At 37.1% G+C, this 16,887-nt stretch overlaps 1 protein-coding gene across 1 annotated transcript in view; it reads right to left on the minus strand.

Moving 5' to 3' along the window:
• Nucleotides 1–4,232: 4,232 nt before the first annotated feature.
• The window catches only part of HCRTR2 (hypocretin receptor 2), a 32,582-nt gene continuing 19,927 nt past the window's right edge, over nt 4,233–16,887 (minus strand). Inside the window, exons 4-8 of the mRNA XM_008495641.2 lie at nt 14,128–14,243; nt 8,876–9,096; nt 7,348–7,469; nt 6,063–6,263; nt 4,233–4,426 (exon numbers count right to left, since the gene is read on the minus strand). Of these exons, the coding sequence (XP_008493863.1) occupies nt 4,233–4,426; nt 6,063–6,263; nt 7,348–7,469; nt 8,876–9,096; nt 14,128–14,243 (854 nt within the window). The remainder of the gene's footprint in view (nt 4,427–6,062; nt 6,264–7,347; nt 7,470–8,875; nt 9,097–14,127; nt 14,244–16,887) is intronic.

The raw sequence follows: 16,887 nt of genomic DNA on the forward strand, positions 1-16,887 counted from the left end.
TTTCAATAAAACATAAAAAAAACAGGTTGTCATACAGAACTCAGCAACTCACTTGGATACTTAATAAAAAAAGCAATCACATCATACAAGCACAAACCTTCTGACTTTAATGAATGCCCTTTGCTTTTGCACTGGAAGGGGCACTAATCAACAGATCCCCACTGATTTTTCCATGCTACTCGTGAGTCTTGTTTTCAAAAGTTGCTTATCCTATACAGAACACTTTTAATTTTCCAGAAGTGTATGCAATAAACTACTATTTCATCCAATATAGCCAACATCCAGAAAAAAGAACCTTATTTTCAGTTAAAGGGAATAACCTGAGCAATTATTTTAATTTTAGCTGTGAGACAAATTTTCCTTGGCCGTAATTCGTTGCAACATGAAGGTTGCCTTGCATTTCACAGCGAGGGCTGAGTTAAGATAATTTTTAGTGTACTGTCCTTCCTATAATGCACTCTCCAGGTTAAAAACATACATCAGTTCTGCCAAAATTAGAGAATAAGATGGTGCTTCAGTCCTGAAAAAAAAAAAAAAAGGGGGGGGGGGAGGGTAGGGAAATATTTAGGTGGAGAGGGGAAGAAATGATGTTGAAGTCATTGTAACTGTAGGCCACAAACTTATTACTAGTGGACAACAGAAAAGAAGGACATCAGGATATCAGACTTCCAGAACTGTGAAATATGTTAAGAGACAAGGTACCACAGTGATGAGGGCACAAAAATTTTCATATGCAGGAATAAATGTTTTGATTTAAGCTCTGTGTCTGATGGTGCTACGACCAAGCAGAAACAACTCTGTGAGAACTCCATTTCTATGTTTCTGACTTGCTACTGGAAATGGTGGAATACCGAAGCAGTTAGAGGTAACAAAACGCAGCTAAAGCTCAGTTTTCAAATAGTTTTCAGTATTTACAGACTGAGTAAGAAATGCTAATTGCTCCTCTTTGCTGGATAAGAAGTCCATAAACTTCTTCAAGATCCTTTAATTTCCATTACATGCAAAAGGATACTGAAATACCTGTCTCCATAAGCATCCACCTCTCGCTGTCGGGTTTATATTTACTGAAAACTGCAAGTGATTATTTTTATTCAAAAATAAATCCAGCTGGATCCAGCTTGAATCTTTGTGGAGTAAAAGGCTCTAGAACTTGTAAAAAACCCTCCACTACTTTAAACAGGTAGGCAACAGAGTTTTAAATGCCTATGAATTTTTCTGATGAAATGGTGTGTGAAAACACCATTAATCTGAGTTAAATAAGAAAATGTCTAGGTATTTCTCAAACTTTGTAAAGTAATTAAATAAATACATATAAAAATACATCAAAATATTTGGCAAAGACTCACAAACTTTGGGATGAAAAACCTTACAATCAAAGTAACTGATTCTTTAACTTGATAACCATAGTCTGTTAAAAATTAGTTAACACTTCCTACCTATCCCTAGAATTTTAAATACTTAGATAAGCTCTCATCACATAACTTCTGTCTGAAAGATATGCTGTTTATTCAATAAAAAACAGTCCAGAGAATAGCTCCAAACCACTTGTCAATTAGTACCTCACCTTTTATTTATACTGTAACTCACAAAAACCAGTTAAGTTAAAGTTACAGCTAAAATAAATTCCTAGAAATGCTGGTATATTTTAATTTTGGAGATCTAAGTGAAAATAAGAAAAGAGAACAAAGATAATAAAGGATAAATTTTCTCTTAAAAAGGGAAAATTAAGCCAAAACCCCTATTTCTAGGATATCACAAGGGACCTACAGGAGCCCAAAGCTGCAAATGAACTTCAGTGGTGTCCTTACCCTAGGTTCACCAATACAATTTATCCCATTGGCATTGAGGTAGCAGTAAAAAGAAGGTAGTTGGCAGGTTGAATTCAACTCTCTGTTAGAAATATGCTGCTTATGTTGCTTTTCCTAAAGGATCACTAACAACAATCTGCCACTCCCTCCCTCAGCACCACCACCTGGCCCTCTCAGAGGAACCTGGGGAACATGCCTGACACAGCAGGAGAATTTTGTTGGTCTTCCACATTTGCCCATTTTATACTGTCAAAGTTTTCTTAGCCATTTCATCTCTACTTTCTTGTTCTCTCTTCAAGGAAAGGATAAAAATACATTTTCTGAAAGTACAGGCTTTCAAAATTTTGACATAATTGGCGTTTTTGAGTAGCAGGTTGAGGCAACCTTTTATGGCACAGTTAAATGATTACTGATAACAATTTTCCATCTAGATTATTAGTTTCTAGCTTCTTAACTCTTCTTGCTTTTATCAAAAGAAAAAAATTAGAATTAAATTGCACTCTCATTTCTGAAGTGTTTTCATTCAGCAGCTATTTGTCCAACCATTTCAAATACTATAGGAAAATTATATCTTATTCCACACAGTTTAAGAATACTACATTTTCTATGGCTGAAGAACAAAAATAGCCCTCTGAGGCAAAGGAATTGAAATAGCTATGAAATAAAATTCTGCTGTAATTTCCATGATTATTTGGGTTTTCTTTTCTTAGTGGAGGCAAAGTAGAATAGTTTCTTGAAATAACAACCATATAATAGCTATACTCAAAAATGAAGTTTATGAATAGGGATGTAGGAATTCTTATGATTTTCTTTTATGTTTAACCACTCTTCCCATTTAGGCATTTCTCATTATTTTTAATAGAAAAAGAATGTTCTACATTTTTTTTTCTTTCAATAGAAAAAGAAAACTTTAATATACAAACAAATTTTTTTTCTCTCACTTTACACCAGTGTAAACTAGGAATAATTGCAGCAATGTGAAGTAAAACGCCTGTTGGGAAAGACTAAAGCATGAAATGATTAAATGTTTTGTAAAACAATAGCTGTCATGATAGTACATCACAGAACATTAGGTCAAAGTAAAACCTAGAAAAATATTTACAGAAGTTAAGCAAATACCTTGCCCATGAATAATTGGCTTTTCAGAAACATTTTAACACGTGAGAATACCTTAGCTTTATGATGCCAAGTGCTTTTTACCGAAAAATCAGTCCTGCTTCCTATTTTACCCTTCCTTTTGAAAAATCTTAACTGAAGTGCAATAATAGTGCCAGAGGGAGATAGTAGCTCAGGTTCTTATGGTTTAGTCTCTTTCTAACCAATAGACCATATTCTCCTAGTAGGCTAAGTCTCCAGAGTTGCACCATCTTTGTTCTTTTAAAAAATAATTATAATGCATGTTAGGAAGCCCCAGGCCAGGGAGCTTGTCCCAGAAATGAAAAATGGAGGAGTATTTGATGTAGTAGTTCAATGAGATATCACCTCTGTAGTTTTCAAAGTGAAACAAAAGTCAACATTTTCTTGGCATATAAGTCTGTTAATTGTTTGTGTCATTAGTATGAAATGGCAGCTAAGGAAGAGATCATGAAAGCAAGCAAGATAATCAATGTTTTCTATCTGAAATATCCTCAGTGATCTGGAGTAACACTTGCAGACATTATGGGCTACAATGAGCTGCCAAAGTTAAAATATCCTGTTCCTCAGGGGTGCTCACACTAGTTATTCCTATTGGCCTGAGTAGGAATTTTAAGCTTATAGCACCTTTGAGCATCATGTAGGTTTCATTTAAGTGGTTACTTTTTAGGCACTCGAATCTGAAGGAAAAAAAAAAAAGAATTGGCTATTTAGTGTAATCTTACAAAAACATGTGTGACTTGCAGCACTTTGGGTTCACATCTTAGAAGCACACTTGTGCTTATAAAAGTAGCCTGGAATCTTCCAAAATCAATCTAAAGTGACACTTTATATGGAACTGAATCTTCCATAGTTAACGTAGAATTTACTAGAGGTGAATTAGCAGAAAAATAAGTGCAAAGTAATTCCAGAATATCACTAGTGCATAAGTAAGCATTCCTTGCAAATAAATCACTCATTTATAGAAACAGGATATAAATAAATTATGCTTGAGATTTCTTTCAAATACATTAGAGTTCATTATATGATACATTTTAGAACATTCCACAGCATCTAAAATATATAAAAATAAATATCTACAGTATTTACAAAGTATTATACAACCTAATCTTTAAAAAGGCGTGTAAAGACATCTTCTTTAGTTCATACTGAGGTAAGTAGGTTTCTGTAAGACTGAGAGGAAATAGGACAGACAGTTGTCTTGAAGGAATCCCTTTGTCTAGTTGTAGTCTGTAACACAGCTAAAAGCATGTGCCATTCTCTGGTGATATTACACCTACAGAGCCAAAGTCATCCTTGCTGTAACTCCATCGAGGTAAATTTAGCTATGCTAGGGCTGAATTTGTTCCAGTCTGTATTCTCCATGTTGCTAGTGTCTTCTGCAGAAACCCTCATGGCTTCATCTAAATTTGAAGTCATGTTCATCCCTGGTATATGGAGATGCAGTTCCACTGATTTCAATGGGCTGAGTGTAGCTGGGATACCTAGAAGATAAAAAGATGATTTTAAGATTGTTTTTGTGTTTATAGCAGGTAGCTGACTGGCTCACCTTGTGATGGTCACACTCTGGAGGTGTGCAGGTGACATTTTATTAACAAAATGGTCTGATAGAAGATATTCCAAGTTGCACTTACAAATTTTAAGTGAAGACTTTTTGACTGAAGTCTGAGGGGTTTTCTAGTACATAACCCTCAATTTTCTTACTTCTAAACATTTTTACTGTGTTCTGCTACTTTATATGCACTATTTAGTAAATTGCTCTGTGGTTTCTTATCCAGATGCCACTGTGACCAGCAGAGCACTACACTTCCTTGTGTACAAGTCAATAACAGAACCATAGAATGGTTTGGGTTGGAATAGAGACCTTCAAAGATCATCGAGTCCAACGCTTCTGCCAAGAGCAGAGAAGCAGGGGAAAGAGAAACATAACCTACAGTCACCCACTGTCGTACAGGCTTCATGGCTGTAATCTTGCTTGTGATGTACAGACAGGAATGGCAACACTATTGGACAAGAGAAAACTGAATTCAGGATAAAAAAATCCAAACCCAAACCTTCCTTCTACAGTAAGTGAAAATAACAGACTTCAGAGGTCATTTATTAAATTCCTTATATATAAATATATAGTTAAGGAGCAGATCAGCTGTCCTTGGAGATACCAGTTGCTCTGTTATAAACATATAGCTTATATAGTTCTAACCTAGAGCATCTTAAATAACTTCTAGACAGCAAAAGTTCACATCCCTATGAGAGATGGGATTAATTCTGTGCTCAGAATCCCCTGAAAAGTCCTTCCGGGGTATAACATTCATTGTAATGAGAAACATAAAATAAAAAATTATATGCCATTTTCTGTCTGTTCACAAAGCTAGAGAACTGCACAATCATTTCAATGTTTACCCCAAACTGGGAAAGCTTAAACAACTTCTATTTCAGACTGTGCTTATTTGTCTGTCAGCCTGTATTGGAAAAAAAAAAAAAAGAGTGTCTTCTCAGCTGTTCCTGAATGCACACAATAACCCACCCAACAAATAAAAGAACAGAAAATTTGAGAAGAAAAATAAATGTGAATTTCTTATTTGATCTGCCTGGCTCACACCAGAATGCATGGTAAGCACATAATTTGAAATAAACATGGACATTTGGGTAGCTCAATCTGCACACCCAATTTTTTTTATAATATTTGTCATTACACAATTTAAGATAATTAGCCCTGAGTAGAATAGAGCTTTTTATAAACACATTGCAACTCTGTGGAAAATTATTTTCATACTTTCAGGTGCCTATTCTTTATTTATTTAGGAGTCTTAAGGAAGAAGGGATTCAAAGACAATATTTATATAAAATATTATTACCTTACCACTTCCCCGACTGAACTCAACTTTTGAAATACATGAGATGAAATTTTGTTTCATCAATATATAACCAAAGTTGTAGCATATTCTATAAAATATTTCTTGTAAGTTACTAGTCTTACAGTCAACTCTTGATTGTAAACTCTCCTTGCTCATTGCATTGTGCTCATATTCAAATATTGTTGCTTGCACAATTAAATTTTACTTCCACAGCATCATGAGACATAGGGACAAGTATACTACCAGTGGGTAACAGGTGCAGTACCATTTGCTGGAATTGTGTTTATGTTGGTCAATACAACATGTTCTGAAAGTTTTGAAATGTTATCAAAATTGCTGATCTGGGTGGTCAAGGATTTCCGACTCTCTGTACTGGCACGACCTCTGGAGAGCCGCTCATCGTGGTGACTGCGAATGCCAAAGATGCAACAAGAAAATGCTGCTTTAAATTCTTCTCTAAATTTACCTGCCAACCACAAAAGAAACTTATGAAAAAAATGTACTTTAAACCAGGTTTCAAAAAAATTTACATGTTAGGACAAAAGCAGCTATCTAAAGCAAAATTAAAGCCAAAATTAAGCCAATATTATTCTAATGCAGAAATGGGAAAGCACAATTTTAACATCTTGGAAAAAGACAGGAAAAACAGAACCTTTGTAAGAAGAGGTATCAGGTGTGGCATGAAACCTTGGCTAAAATAATGAACAAGCTAGAATGATTTATGAAATCATGTCAGGGATTAATCTGCTGATTAATAACATTTCTAACAAAAACAAGTAATTGAGCAATCCTAACCTTAAATGACTGAATCATTACTTGGCATGTGAAAAGAGAGGGCATGGCTAATTTGTTTTTTTTTTTTTAGTACATTGTAAAAGAAGATTCAAAGTGTTCTATAGTCCATTAGTTTGCTTTTGGGGCTTAGAATAAATCATTCAGATCATCCTCATGCCACACATTACAAAAAGACCTGCAATGGGCATATGTGTACTGAGATTCAAAAGACTTTTTTCTCCTTGAGTTTAGCTCTAATACCACCAACTTAGGTCCTTCTTCTGCTGTTCAAAGCCAAATAAGACAAATATAAATTCAAACAGATCTATACTAATAAGCACACAGCATCCTGGCTGGTTCTTTGGATTTAGACTTGTCAGCCAGACTCACAGCCTTCAAACCCCAGTACATGCATATAAAGTGACAACTGGGGACAGCCCAGGTGGTGGCCTGTGCTACCTCCCTGACAGTATCCAGGGGGTGTTTAGGGGAACAGTAAGTGTTTCAGACCAAAGTCATGCCAGGAACTTCTCTACCAAATTCAAGCATGGACAGTCAAATTCAAGCACTTGGACTCAAGCCCTGGCAAGCCTTAGTTTAGTTATAGGTAGATAGCCTGAAGGCAATGGGATACATCAGGCAACTTGTTCCAAGAAGAGGACCTAGTTCCCTCCAGAGGAGCCAGGTTGATGTTAAACAGTCATTAATCTTATTTGCTATGGCTCATTACATTCAAACTATACATTAAACTGGAGTTCTAGGTGACTGTAACTTACCACTGAGGAAGTTATAAATAATAGGATTGGCTGCACTGTTTGCATATACAAGCCAGTGTGAGAATGTGAACCAGGCGTATACAGTTTCTCTGTCATCAGCATGATTAAACATCCCAAAAACCCTACAGAAAAAGAAAAGCAAACCTGAAAAATGGCAAAATTAGAAATCACATAAAAAGGTTTGGCAACTTCTAGCCTAATTTTATCTCTGATATCTATTTGCAGCATCTCAGAAAAGCTGATTCAACACTGCTCATTTGTTGTTGTTTTTTTTTTTTTAAGCTAATAAAGCCCCCTCCTCATCCCTCAGTCCCCTCAATGGTCCCTTTCTGGGTGGTTGAGCACAACAGAGAACATCAATATTTTACTTCGCATTGGTGCAGATGCAGGACTTTTCTGCTAAGTGCCAAAGTCAGTGGGTGTTAGATAAGCCAAAAACCAGGAAAAGTTGCCTTTGACCCGTTGAAGTAATTGAGGTTCCCAGCTCTAGGCCCTACACCCAATTAATAGGAGCTCTGGAGTTAGAAAGGCACTGAACTGGCCTGAACCCTGTGGCCACAATGCCACTTTTCCTCTGGAGAAACCTGCTTTGCCCAGATTTCTTCCACTCAATGCCATTCAATTGAAAATCTAACTACAGGCCCACTCTGCTCTTGTTGTTGAGGCACCCTGTGTAGTACCTCTGTAGTTCAGACTGTAGGAGGCCTGAACTGCCCTCTGGAAATTCTGCCTCTCCATATTGCCTCCTGAGGGACCTGAGGCTGAAAAGTACTTAAATCAGGCCTGAGGAAAGTGCCAGACTTGAGTGGGATGTAATTAAGTCTTCATATCCAACTTGAAACTATTCCTTAAAACTGAAAAAGTTCCTCAAGCACCAATAAAAAGCTGGTCATTCTTCAAAATATTCACATTTTCTGCTATGTGTCATTATTTATTCCAGAGGTCTCATGAGGTATAGCTATACCAAAGCCTTAGCCTGGCAGGCAATGTATGAAAAGGCAGAATGTAAACAATTATGTCTCAAATGAAGAGGAGAGAAAAGGGAAAAAAGTAAAACAAAGCTTCACAGGCAAACTAAAGTGGTCTCTAAAAACTAAGGTCTCAAAATTGTGTGTGGTGGGGCTTGGGTTTGAACACAGCATTTCACAGTCCTGGAGGGGCAAGCCACAACACTCCACTATCCTGCTAACCTCCAGCTGATGCTTTTGGTAAATGTACTTCCAGGGGTGCATGTACAGCAAACAAGCTGTAATCCCATGTAAATGACAGGTTTTAATGAGGAGATAGGCATCCCACTATTTTCGTAAGGAAGAGCTTGCTAATAAGGGTTTCACAATCTTGCCTTTAGTTTAAATACAATGGATAGGTTAGATATATATTTTTTTCTTGCAAGTGTAGGCTGTTTTCCATTTCTTTAACATAAAAAATAACCTTATCCTTCACAAGCATCTGCCAGAATAAGAAAAATCTTGTAAGAAAGGATAGTTTTTATGCACAAAGCTTAACAAAATGTTTAAATGAACTTTACCTTTTCAAGACATTGAGGATGCTAATTGGTAGATAGCAAAGTGCAAAAACCAAGAGGACAACCATTAGCATCCGTGCTGTTTTCCTTCTTGCACGGATCTGCTTTATTTCAGCTGCCACAGCACTAATCTTTGACTTCGTTGATTGTCCCAGCCCCCGGGGCTGTGCTGAGGGCTGCAGAGGCTTCCATTTTTTCTGAACAACAGAAGAAGTTCCTGGGATCTAAAAAAAGACAAAACAAGGGGCACTTTGAAACCCCCTCTCTGTGACTATCTATAATAAGAAAAATAGACTTATTGACATACACGACATAAACTTGCAGGGAGAAGTATTTTTTTATTAACTTAATTGATATAGCTGCAAGAAACAAACCCAATTTCAAATACACTTGAAGAATGGCATAAAAAATTGTATTTAATCTAAATATGCCAACTGATGTATTAAAATTGTCTCTACTGCCCACATTCCTTGCCTTGCCTGTCTCTTCAGACTATTGCACTAAACCAAGCCTACCACTGCAATTAAATTGCTATAAATTATACATTAAATGTTTTATTGTATGGCAGAGTAGTTTGTCTTATCCATATGCTGCTAATTTAAGACACTATACATTTTTTCAGCATTGGAAACTAGGTATTAAAACCCAGTCTTTTTCAAGTGCCACAAAACTTCCAAACATGCAAGTTCAATGACAATGAAGCAAATCACAAAGAGTCACAGATGAATGAGGTGTGAGTCTCCCTGCAAAGCTCTTCAAACCTGAATCTATATGCAGTGATGAATGCAGGGGAATCATGGAAGAGTCCTAAAGCATAGGAAGAATTAGGTGAGCCAAGGGCACCTTGCAACTGGTAGATGTAGCTATTTAAAAAAACCCAACCAAAAACATCTCACTGTTTTGTTTTCTTTGCCCTCACCTAAGCCAAGCCAAATAAAGCAATATGGCTTCAGTTCTTCAAAATTATTGCTTCCTGCCTGCCACCAAATGTGAAAGACTGCAGATGTCCAGGACTTTTTCAGAGACCTCTACTACAATGACATTTATAATGTTTTCAGTGTTATACATTGTTTTGGGTAGAAATATAGTTTTACCCAGGTGTAGTGCAATTGCCTGTGGTGTGACTAATCTCATGAGTGAAAAATAATCCATGCTTAAAGTTATTTGCAAAATGCAGATTCTGTTTTGCCATTTTAAAAATTACAGCTTAACCACATAAAATAGTCAGAAGACAATCAAATTTTTTATATTTATTTCAGAAAAAAATAAGGAAGCTAAAATGTAAATACTTGTTCTAAAATAAAATATGCACATTCATAATTGTTCTAGAATAGATGTTGTATATTTTTTTGTGAATAGCTTCCCTGCACAGAGAAGCCCTTAATTTAGCATTTCTGTGTACTGTCAGACCTGATTTACCCCTACTGGAAAGTTTTGGCAGAGTTCTGTTGTAGTGAACAGGAAATCAATGAAGTTGAACAAGGGATATATTCTAACATTTATTTTTCACTAATGTCTCCATGGACATAAAGCAAAAAAAAAAAAATCTAACCTTGCACTTACTTCTACTTAAGCTCACTTGAGGAATTACTTAACCAAGTTTCTTGGTAGTTAGATGCAATTTAGAAGGAAAGAAACAGCATCTGGGCTCAAAATTGTAAGTGTCTTCCTCCAGAAATGGTAGACATGACTGTTTTGTAAATGGCTTGTATCTGCCTGTGCATGTAGAAGGGTCTTTTCTGGTATTCAAACAGTATTTTATAGCAAGAGGTGATCAAAGATAGGGACAGTATACAATGTGCACTCTCACTGTACTATATATATATATATATATATATTATATTGCTAAATCTTCAGGAGTTTATACTGAGAGCCTTTCTGCAGAGTTCTCATTTTCCTCAATCCTCAGCTGGCGTGCACTGGGGCTTTGCACCTATTACATGAGCAAGCAATAACACATGTAGAATTTTATCAGGGGAAAAACAAACAAAAAGGAGAACGATGCACCCACAGACGTGCTGCTGAACCAGTACCATTTAAGGAGCAGTACATTTCAGAAGTGCATGTATGAGTATACAGAAATGTTTACAAATATACATTCATATATAAACACAGACACACCAGTTTACAAATACACTCACACCAGTGTAATGCATAAATTTGCTTTTCAGTAATGAATCTGTTATAATTGTGGAGAATTTGTGTCACTTTAATAATTTCCTAAAAGCCCACTAGCTGTGTCCAAACAGGTACTAATATGTGCATAGTTATTTTCTTGTGCACTCTTCTTCTATTGCCTCAAACTATTATCAAGGGGATTATAATCAGAGGACATAGCTCCATATGTAGTTACAGCTTGCAAAGACTGGACGTGTACTTTTCAGTTGCCAAAATAGGTAGGATTCCTAGTTACCATCTATAAGCAGTGTCAATGCATGAGGACATCAGTAAAGTGAAGTGTACAGTATGGAACTTAATAATACAAATTACATACTACCACTATTACTGTAAATCCATTTGACCCTATTTCTTCAGAAGTTACTTTTAATCTACTTAATATCCACAAGAGAGCATAGCCTTCTAAGTCACTACTTCCTTGCTAATAATTAAAATAAATTAGTCTAAATCCCTGGTGTTAGTGGCATGATGGTTCTTGTCCTTCAAAAGATGAATCACAAATTAAAGCATTGGAAAGCTTGTATTTAAAGAGCTGCTTGAAAAACAAAATCAATAATTTTGAGAGCTACTGCACAAATTACAGTAAGGATACCTTGTATATCTGTCTTAACTCCAGTGATCTGAAAATTTCTATGCACAACACACCCCATTAAAAAAAATAAATAAAGAATAAGTGTAAGGCAAAGAAACCATCTACCATTGTGGATGCCCCCTCCCTGAAGTGTTCAAGGCCAGGTTGGATGGGGCTTTGAGCAACCTGGTCCAGCAAAAGGTGTCTCTGCCCATGCAGAATCTTGGAACTAGATGATTTTAAGGTTCCTTCCAACCCAAACCATTCTGTGATTCTGTGCTTGCTGTGTTTTTTCTATGACATACATCTGGAAGTCTTATTGTAACTTGCAATAGGATTGCTATATTTAACTGAAGTTCTGATAAACAGCTTGATTTCTTAATTGAAGCTATTATCCAAGAATACACTTAAAAGCACTGCATTTATTTGCTTTGTAGAACCGATTGGTACACCTGTTGCACTTAAAAAAAGTGCCTAATGGCTGCAGCCAAGTCACAGGTGACAGTAGATGTGCAGTTGTTTTAATTTCACTTTGTGCAGCCTCTTATATTTAGGGCTAACATTTATGCTAGGAAAAGAGACATCATTGTAATTTCACATCATTTACAGTAGCATTTGCCTTTTTCCCACTGAACAAGAAGGATCAACCTAACCTTAGCACACAAGATGCATAGGGAGAAGAAATATTGTGAAAAAGAAAAAGGCCAGGTAACAGAATTGGGGGGAAAAACCCTAACCAAATGGGTTATGTCCTAGTTACTCGATTTCTGATCTGAATCTGAACCAGCATTCCCAAGTTAGGTGCAGGTTAAGAACAATTGCTTTGAATTAACTTAATTAATAGACAGTTTGAGAGACTACGTAGATTGTAAAGAAGAGAAGGTTAAGAAGGAATATAGAGATAAGGTCACTGGGTGCTACAGGACAGATAACCAGTGAGCAGTGTAGAGCATCTTAGAGCTCTGTTAGGCTGAAATTAATTTCAAAACTAACTGAGCAAAGACTTTGTTCTGTTGAAGTGTCCCCTCAGATTTGTAAAGGTTAAATTTTGCCTTCAAAATATTTTGCTATTTATTCCTTTAAATGTAAGAAGAAGAAAAAAAAATTCTAAATCTAAACAGCAAGACAAATAGCAACTGTGATTTAACCTAACCTGATTAGAAATGAGTGTAATTGCTATCATGATGAATGGATGATAATGAAATGCTCTAAAGCAGATGTGTTTTTTCCTATATTTTAGCTACTTGCACAGGATATGTTTTTTCAGTATAAGGTTTGATTTGTACTTTTAACATATGTAAATTCAGAAATCTAGTCTTCTTGCGATTTCTCTGATGAGTTGAACTTCAATGGGAAGGGCTCTTGATGTGGCAGATATGGTGCTGTGGTTAGTACAGACTCAAATTTGGATGGCAGTAAACAGAGTCAAGGAAGAGATTTCCATATTTTGGTGGAAATGTCAGCCATTGTTAGGGTCATTGGAGAGGACAGGAGAGGGAAGATTTTTCATCATGTCTTCAATAGGATGAGCTTATTGTCCTTCACAGAATGAAGGAGCAGGGCAAAGGATGGCAGAGAACTACAGCCATAAATTCCAGGCAAAGCAGAAGACAGCAGAGGCAACCACAGGCTGAAGTATGACACATTACTGCTCACATCCAGAAAATTATTCTCAATCTGACACCACTTAAATTTTTGGAGGGGGAAAAATTTTTCTGAAAAAATTCACATAAATTTTGCCACTTCATTTCAAATGTTATTTGTGTGCTTGCTTGTGGGTTTTTAAAGTATTTTTCTTTCCTGTACTTGTACTTCAAAGCTTGAAAGAAACAGATGTTGACATCAGGAATCATGACAATTATTTGTCAGTAGTTCACATAAAATATGACTAATAACAGACAGCCTCACACCAGGAAATTCCTGTCTCACAGTTCTGATAGCTGCACTTTCTAGTCTAAGTCTTCCTTTTTACTCATCTTTTCCTTAAGATAATGTGTAGATATTTACAGATATTTATAAACAGTCTAAATTTTGTTCAGAAAGGACCTGCTTTTAACCTGAGACTGTGTAAAATGAAAAACAAGCAAACAAAAAAGTATACAAACTACTAACAAAACAAGAAGGTAAATATTAACTTCTTAACAGCTACAGGAGATTTGAGAAGGGTAAATATGGTCACCTTCTATATTTTGGTAAGTATTTCTGATACACAAATATTTCTCCTGCCTGTAATCAATCTTTCTGTTGCTGTTTTCTCTTTCTCTCCCTCTAACCCCTGCACAGACATGAGGAAGAAGGAGTTTACATTCAGCCTGACTGCTGACTCATTCATAATGAGTCTCAGTGCCAATGCAAGGTGGCTGTAAGCCAGCAGTGTCCCTGAACCTAGGGCTGGATGTAAACAGCCAAGTCCTAAGTGAAAAGATGGAGTATCTAGAGAAGATCGTACATAGGAATCTGCACAGTCACAACAGCAAGGAGATGGGGGTAGCTTTAAAGGACTTACCTGGCGACACCAGAGCTTTCGAAATATCTGCAAGTAGGCCAGCACCATGAGACACAGTGGTGCCATGTATGTCACTAGAAAAAAGCATGTGTGATACATTCTGGGGTAAACCTCAGCTGGAAAGAGAATACAAATAGGAAAAGTGCATTTAAGTAAACATACAGTTCACAATCATTTTGAGCCAAATTCTTTGTATAGATATACACATGCTACTCAGATATAATAGGTTATAATGGAAGATCTATCCAATAATATTTTGGCCAAGATTGCTTTTTAACCAATTCTACATATATTCTTTTTCTATTATAAATATGCTTTTATCTCAAGCATCTCTCATATCATGTTATTGCTTTCATATCACATTATTACTTTAGGCATAAAGTCTAAAGAAATTTTGGTTTTATTAAATCCATGAAATAACATTTCGGTATCAATAGCATACCAATTATTCAATCTACCTCATCCTTGATGTAATTAACAGGTTGTGTAACTTTCTTTTGTTTTAATTCTACAAAGGCCATTATTGTGTTCTAGTTTCCTGTGTATCTCTTTTCAAAAGACCATTTCTGAATGCTGTTTGCTTAAAGGCAAGGATCTAACAAGTGCTGTGTGTGAACTGTGTTTTTAAGAACACTGTATCATAAGCTTTGGCATTAGATTACAGTTGAATGCAACTTGCTTTTGTAACACCAAATGTAGTTTAGTAACACCAACCATTGACATCAGTTGTAATGTAGCATACATGGATGGCCTCAGAAAATGAATGAACTTTAAATAGAGTGATAAGACGTAGCAGAAGAGAAACTATACAGGCAATTAAGATTCCATAGTAATCCTAAACATTGCATTTTGAGCTAGAGGAAAGAGGGATTGTGTTAATTTCCAGAATTTCTGAATGTTTCAAGGTGGTAAGAACGGAAAACATGTATTGACTGTAGTTTTAATTGAAAAGGAAGGAAGGAAGGAAGGAAGGAAGGAAGGAAGGAAGGAAGGAAGGAAGGAAGGAAGGAAGGAAGGAAGGAAGGAAGGAAGGAAGGAAGGAAGGAAGGAAGGAAGGAAGGAAGGAAGGAAGGAAGGAAGGAAGGAAGGAAGGAAGGAAGGAAAGAAGGAAGGAAGGAAGGAAGGAAGGAAGGAAGGAAGGAAGGAAGGAAGGAAGGAAGGAAGGAAGGAAGGAAGGAAGGAAGGAAGGAAGGAAGGAAGGAAGGAAGGAAGGAAGGAAGGAAGGAAGGAAGGAAGGAAGGAAGGAAGGAAGGAAGGAAGGAAGGAAGGAAGGAAGGAAGGAAGGAAGGAAGGAAGGAAGGAAGGAAGGAAGGAAGGAAGGAAGGAAGGAAGGAAGGAAGGAAGGAAGGGCTGCATGAGATCAAAATGTCTAATTTTCTGCCTCTTTCAGTGACTGAGATTGTGAACCCTATCAAACAAGTCTCTTTGCATGCCAAGAGAATCCCTAAGAAATGTATCAGACAAGGACATACACAAGGTCCTTGGCCCATAACTCTCTTAGCAGGAAGGAATACAACATCATCTTAATCCCAATCTCAGCCTCAACACAGACTCCTGTAATGTTACCCTCAGTGTTGGGCCTCAAAGAGCCAGCTGGTTCACCAGCTGGAAAAACTTCAGTATCAGGGAAAAAGATATATTTGCTATAGCAAATTCTAGCCCATGTTCATTGAATCATAGAATCATAGAATTGGCTGGGTTGGAAGGGACCTCAGAGACCATCAAGTCCAACCCTTGAACCACCGTTGCGGTTGCTAGACCATGGCACTGAGTGCCACATCCAGTCTCTTTTTAAAATGTCTCCAGGGACGGAGAATCCACTACTTCAGTGGGCAGCCCATTCCAATGCCTGATCACTCTCTCTGTAAAGAAATTCTTTCTAATATCTAACCTAAACTTCCCCTGGCACAACTTAAGACCATGCCCTCTTGTCTTGTTGAAAGTCGTCTGGCAAAAGAGACCAACGTCCTCCCGGTTACAACCTCCTTTCAGGTAGTTGTAGACAGCGATGAGGTCTCCCCTGAGCCGCCTCTTCTTTAGGCTGAACAGCCCCAGCTCCCAAAATAATTTGTTAATAATGATCCTTCCGCAGGATCCTTCCGCTAGCAAAGGTAATAGACATTTCTATGGACATTCAACAGCTTTGATGGATCAGAGTTGAAAAAATTCAGATAAGAACCATCTTATTTGCTGTAAGACCCTATAGCAAACCATTTTACAAATTCTTAACTGAGCTGCTACAGCTACTACCTCTGCTCAATGTCCCTGGGGCAGGCAGACTATCTGGGGCATTTTTTTAATAAATGGTAATAACCTGGGTTTGTATATTGACTGGTGGTCTCAGAATTGGTTCTGCATTCCATGAAATGCAGCCTCCCAGCAGTCCTGTCAGCCAAGGAAATACTGACATGCAAGCTTCACAGGTGGAGAGATTTAGAAGAAATGGGAGAAATTTGACTTGGGATCATGGAAGGTCAGAGCTGAAAGCACATTCTTTCTGCTCAGAAGGAGATGCCACCTGCCTCATCAATGCTCTGCAGGCAGCCAGGCCCCTTTCAGGTAGAAGGATGTTTAAAGGCCATCTGGAGTTTATGGCTTCCAATCTAGCATTCCAAGTAAAGTGAAGCATTAAATAATCCTGGTTATCTACAAAGAACTGATGGACCAGGTTGGTGGAAGATCCTAACACTTGCCTTTGAAGTTTAGCCACCTGGAAAGTGCCAGCTGCTAAACATCAAAGGAAACCAGTCCCTCCTCCAG

Source organism: Calypte anna, chromosome 3 (genome assembly GCF_003957555.1).
Source record: "Calypte anna isolate BGI_N300 chromosome 3, bCalAnn1_v1.p, whole genome shotgun sequence".
In the NCBI taxonomy this organism is placed as follows: Eukaryota; Metazoa; Chordata; class Aves; order Apodiformes; family Trochilidae; genus Calypte; species Calypte anna.